At 45.3% G+C, this 20812-nt stretch overlaps 1 protein-coding gene across 14 annotated transcripts in view; it reads right to left on the reverse strand.

Moving 5' to 3' along the window:
* Positions 1–20812, reverse strand: part of Snx29 (sorting nexin 29) — a 413817-nt gene that overhangs the window by 190343 nt on the left and 202662 nt on the right. Inside the window, exon 15 of one of the 14 annotated variants that reach the window (XM_039086864.2) lies at positions 5404–19318. The exons of the other annotated variants lie outside the window; for them this stretch is intronic. Coding sequence (XP_038942792.1) covers positions 19140–19318 — 179 coding nt within the window. The 3' untranslated portion in view covers positions 5404–19139. Of the gene's footprint in view, positions 1–5403; positions 19319–20812 lie in introns of those variants that run through there. 14 annotated transcript variants of the gene reach the window in all.

Here is a 20812-nt window from a genome sequence, read left to right on the forward strand (position 1 = left end):
ATGGGTTGTCTGGAGAGAACACAGACCTGGGCGTGTGACTCTGGGGCTCAACTTACCCTGGCCTTTTCCTGTATCCCTTCTGCCACCATGAAGTGAGTCACTTGTGAGCCACACTGCATGAAATTCTCAAAAATTATATTTTTCATTCATTCATTTACTTTACACACTGATCACAGCTTCCCCTCTCTCCTCTCCTCCTAGTCCCTCCCTCTCATCTTACCTCAATCCACCCCTTCCTCTCATTCTCCTCAGAGAGGGGAGCCCTCCCACAGATATCAATCAACTCGCATAGTATATGAAGTTGCAGTAGGATCAGGTGCATCTTCTTATATTGAGGCTAGATAAGGCATCCCAGTTAGGGGAAAGGGATCCAAAGACAGGCAACAGAGCCAGAGACGAACCCCCCTGCTCCTGCTGTTAGGGGTCCTATATGAAGACCACACTGTATTTTTTAACAGCACTCAGGAGGCTGAGGCAAGGCTGTCAGAAAGTTGAGGCCACCATGGATGGGTGGATAAATGGATGGATGGATGGATGGATGGATGGATGGATGGATGGCGATGGATGTTGGGGAATCTCATGGGTAAGGGGACACCACAAACCACCCAACATAATTAGAGATGATTACAACTAGAGGCAGACAGAAAGAAGGTTCTACCTCAGCCTGCGTCACACTAAGCCAACAGAACCAACACTGCCCCTGGAAGTCAGGGTAAGTAGGTTAGGAGCCACCATGACCATACTGGACTCTGAATGAGTCCCCCATAAACCCAGAAGCTCAGTGCAGTAAGAAAAGGGCTTTGACATATTGGGAACAGTACCATAATAAATGGCAAGCCAGAGGCTATTTCAAAAAGCCCACAGAGATGGTTGGCCTTGACAACTTCCCTGAAAATCCTAATTATGTCTGAGCACCCAAAGTGCAGAGCCCTGGAGGAAGCAGAGGGCTGGAAAAGCAGGAATTGTCTGGTGAGGGGTCTGTGTCACAACAACAGCCACAGGGCTGACCCTGCCTCTGCCTATATATGGGCTACCTGGCACCCAATTGCCAGTCTCTCTATAGGCTGCTGCTACACTGTGAGTTCAGCATGTGAATACCAGCCAGTCTCCTGCTGACAGGCAAAGAAATGCCCCTAGGGAGATGGATGTCTTCAGGTGTTAGATGTTAGATAAAAAATAACAACTATCTCCACATGCAGTACCTTCAAACCCCGAGGCCACATCTAATGTGGCCATTTACTCCCAAATGGTTCTCAGTCCCACAGGACAAGCACAGGTGGAACGTAGCTCTCCTCAGCTACCAGGATACAGCAGCAGAGATGTGCAGTCTGCTCCTGACTTACAAAGGCTCTACCTACAATGTATTCTTTCATGATGGCACAAGAACAGCACATATTCAACAGAAACTACACTTTCCATTTTGAATTTGAATATTTTCCCACACTAGACCCCTAGTGTGGCCTTCTCTTCATGCTGGGTGATGGCAGTAAGCAAAACTCTGGATAAGGCTAAAGACTGGGGAAGAGGGACACTCTCCAGTATAGTGCTAAGCTGTGAAGCCTGGTGTGCCCTGTGCACTGTCAGCTGACAAGAGTCTATCTGGATGCAACCCTATATAATTCATAGCCAAAAGTCTCTGTAAGTCCAGGGCATCACTCTGCTGTTTATCAAGTTGGCTGTTGTAGGTCAGTGTCATGGGTCCCATGGGGGCCGCAGCAGGCTGCCCTGGACCAGTGGAGAGCCTGCCAGCCTGCTACCCACTTACATCTGGTGTGGCAAATGAATAAATAGATAAGGGGACAATTTCTATTGACAACATTTGCAAAACTATGCTGGCTACTTCTCTTGTCAATGCCACACAAGTAAGAGATACCTGAGGTCAGGAAACTTTAACTGAAGAATGTACTCTAAACTTGACCTAAAGGTAGGTCTGTGAGGCATTTGTTTGGTTGATTAATGATAGATGTGCAAGGGCCCAGCCCACTGTGGGTGAGTCTACCTCTGGGCAGGTGGTCCTAGGAATTTCAAGCAAGCAAAGAGCCATGTAGAGAAAGTCAGTAAGCAGCATGTCTCCATGGCCACTGCTTCATTCCCTGCCTCTAGGTTCCTGTCTTGAATTCCTGCCCTGACTTCCCTCCATGGAGACCTGTAAGGTATAAAATGAAATAAACCCTTTCCTCCTCAAATTCCTTTGGTCATGGTACTTATCACAGCAATGGAAAGCATGCTAGAGTAGACAAACTGTAAACTGGAGAGGCTGAGCTGCTCTCTGCAGGGAGATCTGGGCCTGTTTAAAATCTCAGACGTAATTCACACAAAGCCCCAGTGCAGCCCCAGAGACCCGGGCAAAGGAAAAGGCAAGAGCTTCAGCATCCACCAAGTCTTCACTCAGCGGGAGAGCGGCCAGCATGTGTGAAACAGTTGGCGGACAGGACGAATAAGGGTAGGTGACAGCAGATGAGTGTCAAACATGGGGTTTGACAAGACACAGGGAGGGGCTGCATCTGTTACTCTCACGAGGAAGCAAGGTCAGAAGGGCTCTGAGCAAGAAGGACGTGTGACAGACTGGCATCCTGGCAAGTGCTACAGTGAGCTACATCCCAGCTTTCTTTTTACTTTTGAGAAAGGATCTCCCTAAGTTCTCCAGGTGACCTTGAACATGCAATCCTCCTGTTCCTTCCAAGTAGCTGCAACTGTAATCCCTGTGTCACCAAGTCCCTGATGCCTCTAGATTACTTCAGATCAACTGCCCTCATCTTACTCAACACATCGGCACAATTCAGTTCAGCTGTGTACTCTTTTCCCTAAAGTGAACACTACCCTCAGCCCAAAACCCCAACTCCCTTCTTTTATCTCAGACTCAGTCCTAGACCATTCATACTCATTCTCTTGGGGATTTCACTCAGGCCAGGGCTGCAGACACACTGCACTTGCAGCTCAAGAGTCTCTACCTATGTGCACGGCAAATCAGCTTGAGTGCCCCCATATTCAACATAGGAAACTGGACTCCAGGGAGGTCAAGAGCACAGCAGGGCTGAGTTGTGAGAAGATGAGAGGGGCCACCAGGCAGGAGGCAGAGCAAGGTCCTGGGGTAATTCCTTTATCACTTACAAATTGGAGAACGTGTGTGACAAGTGGGCTTGGGAGCAGACCACACCTTCCACTAGGGCTGAGTCCTGAGTTCTCACTTTCTTGTGAAGCAGTGGCTTTTACATCATCAAGGTCAGTTGACACAGTGCTCACCCAGAACATGCCAAGCTGTGGGTTCCATCTCCAGCACTGCAGAAACTAGGCGTGCTGGTGCTCACCTGTAATCTTGGCGTTCCAGAGATGGAAGCCAGAGGGTTAACAAGTCAAGCTCACCATTGTTTTAATATGGAGTATGACGCCTGCCTGGGCTACAAGAAAGCCCGTCTCCAAATAAATAATAAAATAAAATTGCTAAGTAAAAGTCCAGAACATTGCCCTATAAAGTAACTCTACCCCACTTTACAGATCAGAAAGGCAGAGGCACACAGAGATGTCCCTACGATCCTATGACCCTTCCTGCCTGTGATTAATCCTAACATTCGGGGCAGCTCTGCAGTAGGAATGCCAGTGTCTAACAGAGCACGGCAGCGTAGAGGCTCTTCCGTCCTGTCTTCTTCCTGAGGCCATCTCAAGTCTAACTAGAGTCTGATCTCCTCCACGGACAACCGTTTATTAAGATTTATTTATTTTTGTGTATATTAGTACACTGTAGCTGTCCTCAGACACACCAGAAGAGGGCACCAGATGTCATTACAGATGGTTGTACGTCACCATGTGGTTGCTGGGATTTGAACTCAGGACCTCTGGAAGAGTAGTCAGTGCTCTTAACCACTGAGCCATCTCTCCAGCCTTTGATGGAGAATCTTGTGGAAAATTATCCAGCTCTATTAAAGAAACTTGATGTCAAGATATCCTGGCTAACTTACCTCAACTCCTATTACACTGTCTGCTTGTGTAAAACCTCCTTCTGCCCCCAGTTTCTCCACCCCTCTATTCCTCCTCAAAGCTGCAAAGGGGATACCAAGATGTGAGTTTTAATGTTAGAAACCTCTTACCGTAAACATTCAGGGCTATACTTGGGTCCTGAATACCTGAGCGTAGTCCCAGCTATAATAAAGACTTGAAGTTGTCTGAGTGGTCATGTCTGGTGGGATCCCCAAAACGAATTTTCCCTGTAAGGAAAGCATGCCTTTCTGACTGATTCTGAAGCTATGTTGGAACACTTGGCGGGTGCCTGCCTGAGGCGCCATCAAGCAAGCATTCTAATTAGAGGCACTAATAAACAACCACAACAACTCTGGACAGGAACTGCTCTCTCTGAGAACAGAAAACTGTCAGTTCAAACCAAGTAACATGAACAAATGGTGAGAAGTGTGAGTAGGGGTGGCAGTGTGTGCTCTGTGGCTCAGGAGCGTCCTCCCGGCTAACCCTCCTGCTGCAGTGGGCTCGGAGACAGTCTCCATTTGGATAATGCTGGGGCCCGCGTCTGGACTGACAACCTCATTTTCCTTCCAAGAAGCCCTCTATTTTGCACATGTGGTTTATATATGACTATGTAAGTTAACACCAGAGGTGACAAGTTCTAGTGAGATAGCTCACTGTGTAAAGGTGCTTACTACCATGTCTGATGCCCTGAGTTCAATTCCTAGGACCCACATAGTAGAACAGAAAACCAAATCCTGCAGAGTGTCATCTGACCTCTACATCCATGGTCTGACATGCATTGTTCCCATCTCAAGAATGAATAAATATATGTGATTAAAAAATTTAAAGAACTCTAAACAAACCTAAGAGTCAATGAAAACTGTCTTTACAGCTACTGTCTAGTTACAAGTACCTCAACGGCCTGATGTGTTGTTTTACTAGCAAAATCTTCCACGGATAAGCGATAAGACCAACCATGACAAGAGACTTTAAGTGTACAAGAAACACAGCAGGTGGAGGAACAGTTACAACAAGAGCTCAGAGGGATCAAAGAAGAAGCCCGTCCAGGGCACTATAAAAGCTCTGACAACCCTACTCTAGGGGTCTGAGCTCAGGCACATGAGGGCATGAAGTTCAGAAGGAGAAACAGACATTTAACTTGTTTGCCTGCAACTACATGTGTACACATGTGTATGCATAAAGGGTTATCATATCTGTACCAAAGGTACAGAAAAAAATGCCAAGAGTATAGCCCCATGTTCCATTCATTGAGCCTGTGCCCAGGACATTTGAAAGGTGTCAGGGGACAGGACTGTTACTGCCCTTGGGTCTCACAGGCAGCTGCTTTTCCAAGAGTGAGAGCCTGCCATACTGAGTAGACTACTCCAAGGTTAAGGCAGCGGGATGTGATGGGGTGAGTGAGTGAGCTGTGGGTTTTAAAAAGTACTGTGTGTGTGTGTGTGTGTGTGTGTGTGTGTGTGTGTGTGTGTGTGTGTGTGTGTGTGGAGGGCTGAGTGCCATGTGTGTGTGTGGAGGGCTGAGTGCCATGGCATACACATGTCTCACAGCGTGAGTGTTGGACTTTGAGAAGGGCTGTCTTTTTGCTTGCTGCTGTAGAGCATGTCGCTAGCCTGTAACTATGGCGAGGTTCCTAGCTCCACCTCCCAGGTCTCTGCAGCAATACTAAAAGTATTAATACATGATTATTAATAAATTATCAATAGGTTCTGGGGATTTGAACTCAAGTCTTCATGTTTACACAGCAAACATTTTACCCACTAAGCCATCTCCCCAGCCCAACCTGTGGTTGGTTTTTAAAGAACATAGTTATTAAATACCCATCAGCCACTTCATCAGAGGTTGAATTCAAAGCCAACTGTTCTGGGGGTGAGCAAGCCAGCACCTGCTAGCGGGACCTTCCGAATGGGTTCTCTGGATTGTTCTACTAGTGGTTTTCACCATCTGTCCTAGAGAGACCCTACTAGAACAGCCGGTTCAGGAGCAGGCTTGTTAAGTGACCAAGTCTTAATGGCGTGCTACACAACCCACCTGGCTCCCCAGCACTCCTGGACAGTGGTTCTCCTGTTTCACAGAGAAGTGCCCTGCTGTGATGGATACAGAATAAACCCACTCAGGTTCTGGGAGGGCAGAATCAGTCCTTAATCAAGTCTGTGGACTCTTCTAAAGAGATCGGCTATAACTAAATCCCATAGCTATTCAACCTAGTCTAATGCCCTACACGTCTGGACAAAATAAAGGACTCGAGTAGGACACTAGCATTCCTGAGCAGATCAGATCTGTACATCGTCTGTGTACATCGTCTGTGTCTGGAAGCTGCATGCATATGCACCTGCATATGGAACAACCTTAGCTATCATTTCTTAGGCATCTTAGCTATTTTTTTTTTTTTTTTTTTTGGAGACAGGGTCTTCTAAGGGCTTGGAGCTTACCAAGTATGCTAGGGTGGCTGGCCAGTGAGCTCCAGGGACTTGTCTGCCTCTGATTCTGCACTACTAGGACATGCACGTGCCAACTGAGTTTTCTATGGACCTCACAACAGCAAGGAAAGATTTCCTATGTCATTTAATGTCTAGGCTATCTCCCCAACTCATGAATTTTCTCTTCAGCCCACTAAGCCCCAATCACATAGCCACTTAGTCTAAGCTTGTCAAGACCTTTCTCAGAAAAACAGAGTGCCACTCAAAACAAAGGACTAGAAAACACCAATGAGCAAGGAAATAAATATATAGATTAATACAACTTTTTGATATGCTGTTTTCGTTAAACCTACCAGCCTTGGAAGACAGAGATGTGGTAGGGCTTCCCAGAGCAAGCTGGATATTATTCATATGAGACCTGCCTCAGTGCCTAAGGTAGAAGATGGTCCCCACTACCTACCTCAGGCCTCTACATACAAATGCACACATATGCACGTGTGCCTGCATACACAAAAATGGGGGGGAGTGGAACTATTGCATTGATATACGCCCACTGCCCTGCTCCTCCTCCCCTTGCTGTTTTTAGCTGACATACACCATGACCTTCCTCAGTAGCCTCACTGACATACTACTGTCTACTTCTTCCCTGAGTGAGATCAGCTGGCACAGAGGCAATCAAAAGGGGAGAATGGCCTCATTTTCTACTGGGCCAGATTTTATTTGGATTCACTAGTAATAACAAAACTCAGCAAAATCAGAGATAACACAACTTCTGAAGCCCATGCTCTCCCTGTGGGGCTTAGCCGACTAATGCTCTCTAACCATAGATGGAGGAAAGAAGCCTTCTCCAGGGTAACAGCCAGGTATACACTACCAGGACCAACACTAGCAATACTCAAGATCAGCAGTGAAGGTGCCACCAGAACTCTGATAGCTTCCTCCACTTCCCAAGCAGTGAGAACCAGAGTCTGAAGAGATCTCCACCACGCATAAGCTACCCCGTAAACTCCTGCTACAGACCTTCAGGAAACAATCTAATTGTTGTCTGGAACATTTGACCCCAGTTTTGTCACACCACTGACTCTTTCCCAAGGCTAAGTCCAGCCCAGCTCCAGGGAAGACATGCACTAAGGCCTACCATTGAGCTAACTGGGCTCCTGATTCCCGGGCGAGCTGACGGTGGAGCCGTCCTATAATGTTACTTTGGGACTGCCACTGGCTAGGAAAAGAAGCAGATCCATTAATAACAGCCAACAAGGAAGGAGAGAGAAACAAAGACAAAGGTGAAAAATCAAACAGATAGACAGATCCAGAGACAGACTGGATCCTAGTAATACCCGTCCCCTGGCCATCCACCTCATGATCTGGATAAACCTTTTATCAAATATTCTATCATGAAACACTCCTTTCATATAAACCATATTAGCTGCTTGCAGGGTTTCTCTACTCAGGATTAAGCCAAGTGCCTTGTTTTGTTTACAATAATGAATTCTATGGGACAAACAGACAGATAAGCACTTATGGTTAATAACCATCAAATCCTCTTAAGGACCCAGGCACAGTTTATAAAATTGCAATTAAAATCCTGATTAATTTTTCTAATCTGATCTAATTTTAAAACTCATGTAGAAAATATGAAAAATTGACATAAAAAAAGCAAGCAGGGGCTCACAAAAACTGCAAATGATATAGATCACAAAAAAATCAAGATTTGATTAGGCAAAGTAAAAAATTGATTTTAGTTTAAAAACTGCACAGAAAAATTAAGGGAAAAAGCTATTTGCCACAAGAAAGGCACAAAAATGGTATCATAAATAAAAAGTATATGACACAAACATCTAATTTTAAAGTAGCACACTTTTTAAATGTCCCAAGCACAATGGCACCCACCTGTAATCCTAACACTTAGTAGGACAAAGGAGAATGTTGAGTTCATGACTAGCCTGTGCTACATAACAAGACCTGTCTTAAAATAAAAATAAGTAAAACAACTAATGTTTGAATAACTGAGGTTGACAAAAATGTATTCAACTCTAAAACCCAAGAGAATAAGCAGAAATAGTCGATATGTTTAGGAAAAAAAGGCAACACTGTAGAATAAAGCCAAACGCACAGTTTAATTATCAAGACTGAAGGAATCACCCGATGCTAGCTGAGGTGACACAAGCATGCCACACGTGGCTGCTGTGTAGACGCTGCTTTCTAGAAAGCACGTTGGTTTTTCTTTGGGAAGAGCCCTGAACAGCCTACTCTGTCTCTTCCAGGAACTGACCCCAGAGAACTAATCAAGACCCCATCCAAAAGTGCAGCATGAGAGCCACCAAGCACCAAGCATCCAGAATCCAATCATGGGTAGAGCCCACTGCCTGGGGAAGCATGAAATGTTGTGTGGATGTTATTAAGACTGTTAAGAAAAAGTGTCCAATGACAAAAACGTTCTTAATATGATCTCCACTGGATGCAAGAATGCAAATGGCAGGCCTCAGATGGTCCTCACTCCCTGTCGACAGGCACATTGTACTCAAATAACAAAGACCAGGAGCCGTCCTGGCACATCCTAGAGGGCCCGTGCCTTGGATGTCGCAACTTCAGGTGGCTTCTGTTTCTTAGTGTCTCAGTCCAACCTTTGGAAAACTTCCTAGCAGATACAGTTCTTAGATCAGCAAATAAGTTTTACAACACTATGTCGGCAAAATAGCCTTGATGGAGCATCCACACTGGTGGGGTTTAATTCACCACGGCCTGCGGGATTCTGAGGGCTCAGACACAAGCCCATGCATGCAACTGGGGCAGAGGGCATCTGCAGTGGTTTTCTGAGCCTCAGTGCCCTGCCAATGCAGACCAAGTTCCTTTCCTCTCTGTTCTCTCCTATGTGTGCACCAGAACACAGATACACTGGTGATGGTCTTAGCCACAGTGGCACAGAAGATAGGGCAGGAACACAAGTAAACAGCGAAGCTGCCCACCAGCTCTGGGCAACCTATGTGAGTTTGTCCCTCTATGGAGACTAAGTCATTCTGTCTAAGCTACCAGGGCCACATCTCCTCAAACCATGGACCCGCATCTATGCCACTGTCACACTTGCTGTGGTGGCTTACAAACTGCATGCCAAAAGCATCATCAACTTGTCTGAGACGTGACACATAAGAGGATGGCACTCCGGGCTTCTCGTCCCTTGCTTGCCTTCTTCACAATTGAGGTTCTGAAGGTTTTTTGGGTAATTTAAATGTTAAGAATGTGTAGACAGCCAAAAGAATTGGAAACATCCACATTTGCAGCGACTTCATAACACACACAAAGGGACCATCCAGGGCCCCATCCCACCAGGGTTCAAGCAAACCTGTAAAGTCTCCCCTAAGACAGCAACTGGCTGCAAGGTGTTTGGTCCCAGCAAGCACTTGTGTTAACTGGGGGAGCACAGTGCAGAGGTATTTGTTAAATGAGATTAGTGTTGAGTGAAGTGGGGAAGCCAGAGATAGAAAACCCACAGTACTGGGAAATAAATATGAAAAGCAGTTCTGAGTCATCTGTGCAACCAGAGGCAGCATATATTAAGAAGAAAGTGAGAGATGGAAGTTTAAATCATATATATTCTGCCCTTCTAGGCAGGAACAATTCCCACAGGAACAGAAAATTGTACTTTTCCAATAACCCTAAATTGTTATTTATTTCTGAATCCTCACCTGTTACTATTTTGTTCCCTAAGGTTTCCACACTGCTGAGAGAACTGTGATTATAAGTCAGAATCTATACTCCAAATGCACACAGGTACACATTGATCAAATCTACAACCAGTGTTGCCAGCCGCCTTTTATTATGTTTAAGTTTCTGTTGTGAACACTGATTAATTTTCCTTTCAATAAGAGAAGTGTGGTGTGCCAGTCTCTCTGTCCAGGTTTCCCATTCCTCCCCTGGAAGTGGAGTCTTGGCATGAAAACCTGAGAACTGGAACCCTGCAGAGCACCACAGGGCTCTCTCTGCAGGGGAAAATCTACCAGTAAAGGAAGTGCAGGCAGAGACAGTGAGCCCCAAAACACAGCCCCTGCATTTTAGCCAGCGGGAGGTACAGTCTGCCCACACTGCTCTCAACATGGCACTTCAAACCCACAAACCCTCACTTGGAACCTGGATTATGCTCCCGGGCCAGACTTCAGATTAAGTACTACAGGTTTGGGACCACCCTACAAGGAAACAGTGAATACCGCAGGTGTACAGTGCTAGTTGGACTTTAAGGACTTCTGCCAATTCTGGGACTCATCGGTGAAGGGGAATTCAACCTTGTGTCTATCTGCCCAGCTTCACCTCCCTCTGTGATTTCGTCCTGACTGGAGAGATGGCTCAGGCAGGACCAACATAGAACCTCACATAGAACCCAGAATATTTAGGCTGGAGCCAAGGGACTTTTCTCTCTAAGCAGCAACGCATTCTGATGTTAAAACTGGCAAAAGCAACTTTGTAAATAGCTGTACACGCAAGAGGCCCTGTGCTCCATCCAGAGCCCATGCAGCCCTTGCTGTGATTCCAGAGCTGGAAGGTGAAGACAGAATCCCTGGGGGTGACTGGCCAGCCAGTCTAGCCTGATCCTGAAGTCTGAGGCCCCAGTGAGAGACCAATTCATTCATTCATTCATTCATTCATTCATTCTCTCTCTCTCTCTCTCTCTCTCTCTCTCATACACACACACACACACACACACACACACACACACACACCCCAAGATACAAGCTATTGAGTGGTGATGACCTCTGACCTCCAAATACATATGCATACACATAGATGCAAGAGTGAGAGAGAGAGAGAGAGAGAGAGAGAGAGAGAGAGAGAGAGAGAGAGGGAGGACCCATAGGATTGGAGTAAATCAAGATCTGTAAATTGTTTATCTGGTCCCCACATTACTCTATTCCTGCTAGTCAATAAAAAAGACACAAACAACAATTACAGCAATGACAAACTTGACAGGGTGCTCAGTAAGACGAACCAACCTGCCTTGAAATTAGGCTTGAAAGCCAACTCATAGTAAAGAAAAACCCGGTTCATTCTTGTTTTGATTAACCTTTTGTTTCTCAAGGACTGGGTTATGCCCCTCCCCAGATTCCCAGTAATCTTAACTCCACATGGTTCCAGGAAACAGGCAACATGCCTGTTTCCAAAGCTCATTATGAGCACCTATGACTGATTACCTATTGGTATGACTACCTGGCAACTATGTCTTAGTTTCAGGGAGTCGTTATGGCTACCTTGCTATGCTTATCTTCTGTACCCCCACCTATCTGCCAAATCCCCCATTAGAAACCCCACCCTTGAGCTATAAAACCCTTGTCTTCCTTAAGTCCAATGCTGATCTCTTGAACCCCACTTTTAGGGAGAGACACAGATAAAAAGCTGGCTTTAATTAATTTGGCCATGAGGATCTATTTTGATAAGTGGTCTTTCTCCTCAAATCTTTGGGATTAACAAACACTGTCAGTCAAAAGAAAAATACAAATCAAACCCAATGAGGTAGTATGGATGGCCAGAAGGGAAGGGCAGATAAAGAGTGTGGGCTTGGAGGCTGGAGCCTCAGCCAGAGCCCCATCCACTGCTGGTGCACAGGCAGAGCTGTTTGGGAAACTGCTTGGTGACATCAGTAAGTTAAGGAAGCAGTTACTGTGTGAGGCAGAAATTCTACAACTGGAGAAGCACCCTCCAGAAACCCAGAGCGTGCCTACACCGTGCATGGACAAATGTTCACTGTGATGCTGTTTATAGCACTCCCAAGTGTAGACAACTCAAGTGCCCGGCAGTGGGAGGGTATCAGGTGCTTCCACAGCTCAATGCACTTGGTTACGGAAAGCTGACTTCCTAGTACACACTATGATGTGGGTGTGCTATGAAACCATGCACTCACAGAAAGCCGTGTACCCCAACTACTGGAAATACTCAGAGCAAGTGCAACCACAGAGGCAGTGGCTACTTACTGATGGGCAGGGCTTCCTTTGGGGATGGTGACATGATCCACAGTGGACAGCCATAACAGATATGTGGTACAATGAACATATTAGACCATCAGATCTTGTTCTTCATCCAGGTGAATGATATCACATAAGAAATGTATCCCAATAATGCTGGTTTTCTGTGGTTCACATGGCGTTTCTATCCAGTGTGCAGAACTGGATGAGTAGAAGTACAGCCCATCCCCTCCACACCATTGCCCAACTTGGGCTGGGGCTCAAGCACCTCCCAGATAAGACAAGGCATGGCTCCTAGCCAGGACTGTGCAGATGAAGAGAACTGAACCTAGCAGAGGGATTTCCCCCTGTCTAACTTGCTGAGGAAGGGGTATCTGTATCTTATGTGCTCCTCTTTGGTTGGGAGGGTACCCCAAAGTCCCTGAGGAGCCCCTCACTTCCAGTGGTATTCTGAATAAGAATGGCCTCCACAGGCTCACAGATTTGAATAATTGGTCACCAAGGACCGGCACTATTTGAAAGGATTAAGAGAAGTGGGGTTGCTGGAGGAAAGCCCCTGCCAAACTGCTCTTCCCCTTGCCTGGAGAAAGGGATGTGAAGCTCACAGTTACTCCCCCAGCACCACACTTGCCTGAGTGCTGTCATGCTGGATGACACGCCATGATGATTTGGACTAACCGTTTTACTGCACTGGGTCTCCTCATACTCAGGAGTTTAAGAACAGTACAAGTTAGCTACGGGTTATCTTCAGAGGGAAAAGAAGAGCACAGAGTTGGGAGAGGTAAGGTGTGGCAGAGTTGGTGGGAGAACTGGGACTGTGCTCAAAAGACATTGTATGAAATTCTCAAACAATTAATGAAATTGTATTAAAATAGAAAAAAACGTAATTGGAAAAGTAGGTTGCAGCTATGAGACTACTGTATAAACCCCAATGAGGAGAGGACTCCTAAGCTTTAAATCCTCTGTAATAAGTTTGGTCTCTGCTACTGTGATACAATATCCAGGAGCAAAAAAACTTGTGGAGAAAAGAGTTTGTTTGGCTGCTACACCCCCATCACCGTTCATCAGGGAAGTCAGAGCAGGAAGTCAAACAGTGACCACAGAATGCTGCTTCCTGGCTTGCTCACCGACCTTTCTTACAGCCCACCAGCACAGGGAGGGTCCACCCACAGTCCAGTCTAATGCAGGCAACTCCTCAACCTCAACCTCGAACCGCTGTGACCACCAACACAACAGGTTGCACACAGGCTTCATGGCACCTTGGGTTTTAATTCACTATCAACTCCACCCTAAGCCTCACAGAGTTTCTGTAGCTGGGTAGAGAATTAGACTCTTTTTTTTTTTTTTTTGTTCTTTTTTTTCCGGAGCTGGGGTTCGAACCCAGGGCCTTGCCCTTCTTAGGCAAGTGCTCTACCGCTGAGCTAAATCCCCAACCCCAGAATTAGACTCTCTTTAGCAGCCAGACTTCCCACTGTGACTTCCCACTGTGAAGCTTACTGGAAGATTAAAAAAACAAAGCTGTTTTTTTGTTTTCCAAAGAAAATTTAAGCCTGGGATCCAAGCTTCTAAACTATATCCACTATGGAAGTAATTATGCCATAGGAAAGACATCAAAGGGATTTCCACTGGACTACCACTAATACCTTTCCTCCTCAAGAACCCTAAGCCTCTTAATGTGTCTCCAAAGACAAACAGGCTTCACCCTCAAAATGTGGATTCTTAAGGTGCTTGGACCTGGGCTGACAGCTGTCCACCAAGCCTGAAGACCTGGATTCAATCCCTGGAATCCACCTGGAAGAAGGAAAGAACCAAGCCGACCTCTGACCTCCACACAGCACCACGGTGCTCAAACAAGTGTGCACAGACTCAGACGAAATAAATGAACACCTCTTAGAGAAGGGCCTATGGAAAGTGTTAGGCCGAACCAACCACTAGAGACAAACTAGGGCACACCAAAAGCAGAAGAGGAAAAGACTTCTCCTTCATGGTAGAACTAGGGCCACATCAGAGCAAAGGGCCAGCAATCTGACGACTACATGACCCTTAAAGCATACATGCTGCTGGATGTGGGGGCACGTCTGCAATCTTAGCTGAAGCAGGAGGAGTACGTGTTCATGGCCAGTCCTGAGCTAGACAGTGAGGACAGTAAAGGGCTGAGTAGTAAAAAATAGAAAAGGGGGAAGGGAAAGACAGGAGGGTGTTAGGTCTGAAGTGAGCCTCAAAAATGTGGATGCCATTGGCAATATTGGAATGACAGACTCTGACCAGGTAAAGGGAAAGACGTAGACACAAGCATCTAAGATCAGCAAAGAATCTAATTCCCTATTAACCCAAGCACACTTGTAACAGATCAAAGCCCCAGGCTGTTTTGGCCCCCAGCCCCCTCCCCCATACTCTAACTCACTGGCTGTTTCAGTCTACAGGATCCCTCCCACTGCCACATGCTCCCTCAAGAGAGGCAAGGCTCTCCTGCTTTTTTTGTGGTTCTCTCTACCACCCCACCCAGCCCCATATAGCCACAGCAGTTTAAATTGGCAATAAACCTATTGTCCTACCCATGGAGTAGTCTAATTTCAAGGTCTCGCTGTCCTCACTTATAGATAGGAGGAGAAAAAAAAATAATATATATATATATATGTGTGTATATATATATATATATATATATATATATATATATATATATATGCTTGATGGGGGAAAAATAAGAAAAATATATGTAAAGAAAAGAAAAAAAGTATTCACTGGAACAAAATTCAATTCACAATAAGAAAGAAAAAAAAAGTACAGCCACTCAGGAAATAGAAATAAAAAGAGCTACTTTTCCCCTATTACTGTTTACATGCAAATACAGACTATACGTTTGCTGAGAGCAGTCTGCAGCCCTGCTCTCTTCATAGACACTTCATGGGCACAGCCTTTCTGGGGAACAAGAGGAGAATCCCTAAGCTACAGCCTTGGCCTGTCCCTTCTGAGTAGGAGCTGCACCCCAATCACTAGATGCACTGCAGGGGCTCCACATGCAGGGGCATTTCCTGCACTATCTGTCAGCCAAAAACAGTAGTAAAACAGAGTACAGCAAGAGGAAACCATATGCCAGGCAGTGATGGCTTACACCTTAATCCCAGCACACAAGAAGCAGAGGCAGGCTGATCTCTGAGTTTGAGTCCAGCCTGGTCTACACAGTGAGTTTCAGGACGGCCAGGGCTACACAGAGAAACGCTGTCATGACACACACCCCCAAAAAAACCTGAATGAAAAGAAAGGAAACCAGTTAAGAAAACTCTTGACAGAATGTCACTCTACGTTTAATTATCTCATGGTCACACAGCAATAAGGCTTTATGACATATAAAGGAGCAAAACAGGACGATTATACAATCTACAGAGGTGTCCACAGCCTCGACTGTCTGGAGGAGGCACCGAGCCCTCAGTCTGCTCTACGATGCGCTTTGACACAACTAAGCTGTGGCACTGAGTGACACAGAATTCAACATCCTATTTAACCATTATGTGCCACAGCCAATTTACATTCTGACTTCAGAGGGAAATTAGTTTTCCTTCTTTTTTGGATCTTTTACTCATTTTTTCTTTTTCCTTTATGTTTAACATGCATAATAAAAAATTATATATGGGCTGGAGAGATGGCTCAGCGGTTAAGAGCACCCGACTACTCTTCCAGAGGTCCTGAGTTCAATTCCCAGCAACCACATGGTGGCTCACAACCATCTGTAAAGAGACCCGATCCCCTCTTCTGGTGTGTCTGAAGTCAGCTACAGTGTACTTATATATAATAAATGAATAAAATCTTAAAAATTTAAAAAAAAAAATTATATATGTTAGTGGATATATTATATGATGTTTCAATATGGATATGCTTCTTGAAGTTTAAATTAAGATATATATTACATATATATATTTGTGTGTGTGTGTACACATACATATATATCAACTCTTATAAATGTTTATCATTTCTTTATGATCAAAACATTTCAAATCATTTCCTCCAGTGTTTGGAATGTACAGTCCATTGCTAGGGTGTATAGTCACCCTCCTCAACTTCTCCTTGCCCCCTCAGCCTCTGGTAGCCTTATTCTTACACGTGACTTCTCTGAGAGCAAACAGTAGATACCACATGCACAACAACACACTACACTCGTGTTATCCATGACGGACATAGTTCACTTAATGTAACATCCTCGTGCTCTGTCTGTGCTGGCGTGCATGACAGAATGTCTTTGTTTAAGAGCTGATGGTGATCCACTGTGAATCACTCATTTTACTCACCCACTCTCAACATCAGTGGATGGACATGTGGCTCTTACTTTCTTAGCTATTGTGACCAGAGTTGCATGGGATAGCAGATGTCTCTTCAACAGACAGTGTTGAGGTACAAAGGTCATTGCACCCACAGATCACCAGGGAACCCAGAATGTTAATCACACAGGGGCCTCTTCTCAGAAGAGGAGATAAAATGCCCAGAAGCCTGGGAGTAGGTTTGTTAATGACCTGGTGACCTTTATGCTATCTTAGAGGCAGACCTCACCTATCTTTGGCTATAGAGACAGACCTCACCCAAATCCACCAGAGTGTTTATCCCACTCTCCCTCCCTAGACATTTATCCATCCTTAGGGGAGATGCCACATGTACTTTATGGCCTACTCTATGCTACTGGTCAGAAACCACACTAGATTTTAAGCCTTGTAGCTATAGAACCCACCGTCATGGTCACATGTACTTTGTAAAGGTGTTTCTATGTGGTCAGACCTTAAGCTTTATTATGAGTCTGCAACTGAACTGACTGTTGCCTAGAAACCTTTTCCCAACCTGCTCTGTGTTTTAAATTTGCTGACGATAAGCAGCCTGGCATGAGACTCCCCAAAGTCTGATCCAGGATGATGAAGTCAGTGTGCACGGGGTTTTTAGTCTCATCTCCTTACATGGTTTTATTCCTGATCTGACACTGCAGAGACCCCTCAATACAGATTTTATTTTTCTTACAAACCCAGGAGTGGGACTGCAAATCACTGTATAATTACACTTTTCATTTATGCAGAATTTTCATAATGATTTCCATACAGATAGAGATTTACATCCCCAGAGACCTCTCCTGTAAATCCTCACCAGAACGAACGAACACACACACACACACACACACACACACACACACACACACACACAGTTCAATGTGGTTTTTATTTCCATTTAATGATGAATATCACCAAGCTAATATTTTTTTCATATGCATGGTAGACATTTCATGTTTGCTTGTTGTTTTGGGACAGCCTCTAGCCCAGGCTCAATCTACTTTTCAATTGTGAACCTCCCCAGTGGTAGGTTCACTGGCATGTGCCACCATGCCTGACTTACAGCTTCCTTTGAGAAATAGCTGGTCTACTGCCTGGGTTTAGCAGGGTTACTTATTTTTGCTGTTGACCCTTTAAGCTTCTGTCCAAGCTCTGGATATGAAGGCCCAGTCATAAGTCTACCTCCGCATACCTTCTCCCATCATTCGTGCTGTCTCTTCCCGTGGCTATTTCCTTTGTCTCTCGGAATCTATTCAGTGAGAGGCAATCTCCCTGCCAGCTTTCGCCTGATGTGCTGTGCTTTTGGGGTCATATTTTAAAAATCCTCACAGTGTTAATTCTGTCCATACCCATGTCCTGCTCTCAGGTTTTCAGTGTGGGATACTACACTTAGGTCTTTAATCTATATTGAGAAGAATTTTGGTGAAGGAACTGGAGAAAATAGAGATCTATCTGGTTTTTTGGTGGTTTGAATACTCTTGGCCCAGGGAGGGGCACTATTAAGAGCTGTGGCCTTGTTGGAGGAAGTGTGTCACTGTAGATGTGGGCTTGGAAACCCTTTTCCTAGATGAATGTCTCCTGTTTTGATGTCTTTCTCAACATGGATGACAATTCCATTTTCTGTTTTGTGTGTAAATTTTAGTGTTGGTTTACGTCCAGTTCTGTGAAGAATGTCACATTGGCATTTGGGTAGGGATTAGAGTTCATGTAAGAGAACATGAGCACTACAGACTCTTCAAGACAGGAGCTTACTCTGTCCCCAGGCTGACCTCAGCCTCCTAAGTGCTGTGATCCAGGCCTGAGCCACCACCACCCTTTTTCTGATCTGTGTACATGTGCGCCCACTTGGGTTTCACAGGGCTTTGCAATTTCCACTGCAGAAATTGTTCACTAAACTCTTATTCTTGGGGTTGGGGATTTAGCTCAGCGGTAGAGCTCTTGCCTAGCCCTGGGTTCGGTCCCCAGCTCCGAAAAAAAGAAAAAAGAAAAAAAAAACTCTTATTCTTAGACACAAGGACTATTATACTAGTCTGCTTTCTGTTGCTGTAATGAACACTGGTCACATGCAACTTAGCAGTGGAATAGGTTTATTTGGGTCACATTTCCCAGGTTACAATCCATAGTTGAAGAAAGCAGACATGGGAGCTCCAGCAGGAACTGAAACAGAGACTACAAAGAGCGTTGTTTACTGGCTGGCTCTGTAGGCCCGCCTGCCCTGTGCCAATCAAGAACAACCCTCAGAGACCTGGGCACAGGGTAGTCTGATTAAGGGTCCTTTTTCCAGATGACTCTTAGATTAGTATCAAGCTGACATAAAAACTAAGATACAACCCAAATCAGTTTGAAACCCCTGAGAATTTGCCTCAGTTTGAATTGGGTTTGCATTTTTTCTAATTTCATGCTGAGGAAGATTATTTACATGCTCAAGACCTGTCACGTGTATATTAATTTACAAACCTGTTAAAGCTGTCTACTTTAGGGGTTGGGGACATAACTCAGTAGTTAAGAGACCTTGATGTTCCTGCACAGGTCCTTGCATCCAAAGGCAACTCAAAGCTAACTGCAGTTCCAGGGGATCCAGTGGCCGCTTTCAACTGTCCACTCTGCAGCTTGGTTTGATCTGTCCCAATGTAAACTGGAACCTCTGCTGTGGATGAATGCACCTCTCTAGTACCTGTGGGAGGACAAGAAGCCATGTGCCAAGCAGCCTGCTACTATCAGTGCCCTGGAGCTTGACCATCCTGGTGCTGTAGGAACTACGGCTCCTGCCCTTACCCTAGGGACCAGTAAGAGGTTTTCTAACAGAGAGAACACAAAGGATTACTTGTAGCTGCTTGTATTCTAATGCTAATTATGGTCCCCAAAAACTGCTCATAGGATAACACCTACACTTAGCTTCTGGGAACCTGCCCCCAGTTGGTTCTGCAGACAGAGACAGGACTTTAGGATTCCTGGGCTTGGGATTGGGAGGAGGGGGAGGGGGAGGAGGAGGAGGAAGAGGAGGAAGAAGAGGAAGAAGAGGAGGAGGAGGAAGAAGAGGAAGAAGAAGAGGAGGAAGAGGAGGAGGAGGGGGGAGATCTACCATGCTGGGAGAGTATGGAGGAGAGGGAGGCACCATGCCTGAGAAGAGTGCAGGATAGAGAGGCATGGCCACCATATGAAGGAGTTGCAGCCCAAATGGGTCCAGGGCAGCCAAGATAGAATATAGAATTTAGTAATAACTGGGGATTAACCACGTGGAGGTTAATTAAAAAACATTGTTACACTTACTTGACAAATAAAAGTTATTTTTTGGAAGTGATAAATCCCAGTTTGTCTTTGCCTAAACAGGAAGTCAAAACTAACATTGTTTCTCAGGTTTTAAGAGCAGCTTCTGATCAGTCTAAAAAGCCTTCTTTTGCAATACACATTGGAAAGATAAACAGTGAATGGAAGCAACCTCATTTCTATACCATTTGTTTTCATTTTAATTTAAAAAAACCTTCAACAGGAGTATATAAATTACAGCCTTTGGGGGAAAATCTGGGCTGACCCCAATTTTATTGATAAAGCTTTATTGGCACACAGTTACTTATTTGTTAACATAACGCTATGGCCCTGTAACAACAGTCTAGAAAATGTGGCAGAGAGCAGTCTTGCCAACTAAGTCCAAAACACCTGCTATGCATCCCTTTTAGACAGTTTGTTGGGCACTGTCCTAGAAAAAACTTAAGTATTTGCCCATGCTGCTCTATGGAGCCAACAAGGCCTCTGTGAAGTGGGCTGGGGCCACCCGAGATCAGCCATTATCTCCAGAGAAGTCAGAGCTGCAGAGAGGACCTCCTGACCAGCACAGGACACCCCTCTGAATCTGACCACAAACGTTAACCTTTGGAAATGGTGTGTGAACCACTCCTCAATTCACAGGTTGCTAAGTTAAGAACATTCTGAAAGGACATCATTTCTGGGGTTTTAAATGGTATGAAGAATATTTATCTCAGGGTTGTGTGATGCATTTGATGCAACACACGGGAGCACTGGCAGATTCACTCTGGAGCCCACAATCCTCCACTGACCCTGGGACACCAGACTCTCCTTGGCTTTCCTGTTGATTCATGCATTTTCAGAGTGTAACATGGGCACAGGCAATGTGCTCTCAGGTCAAATCAGGCCTCTTCCCTACACTTAC

Source organism: Rattus norvegicus, chromosome 10 (genome assembly GCF_036323735.1).
Source record: "Rattus norvegicus strain BN/NHsdMcwi chromosome 10, GRCr8, whole genome shotgun sequence".
Lineage (NCBI taxonomy): Eukaryota > Metazoa > Chordata > Mammalia > Rodentia > Muridae > Rattus > Rattus norvegicus.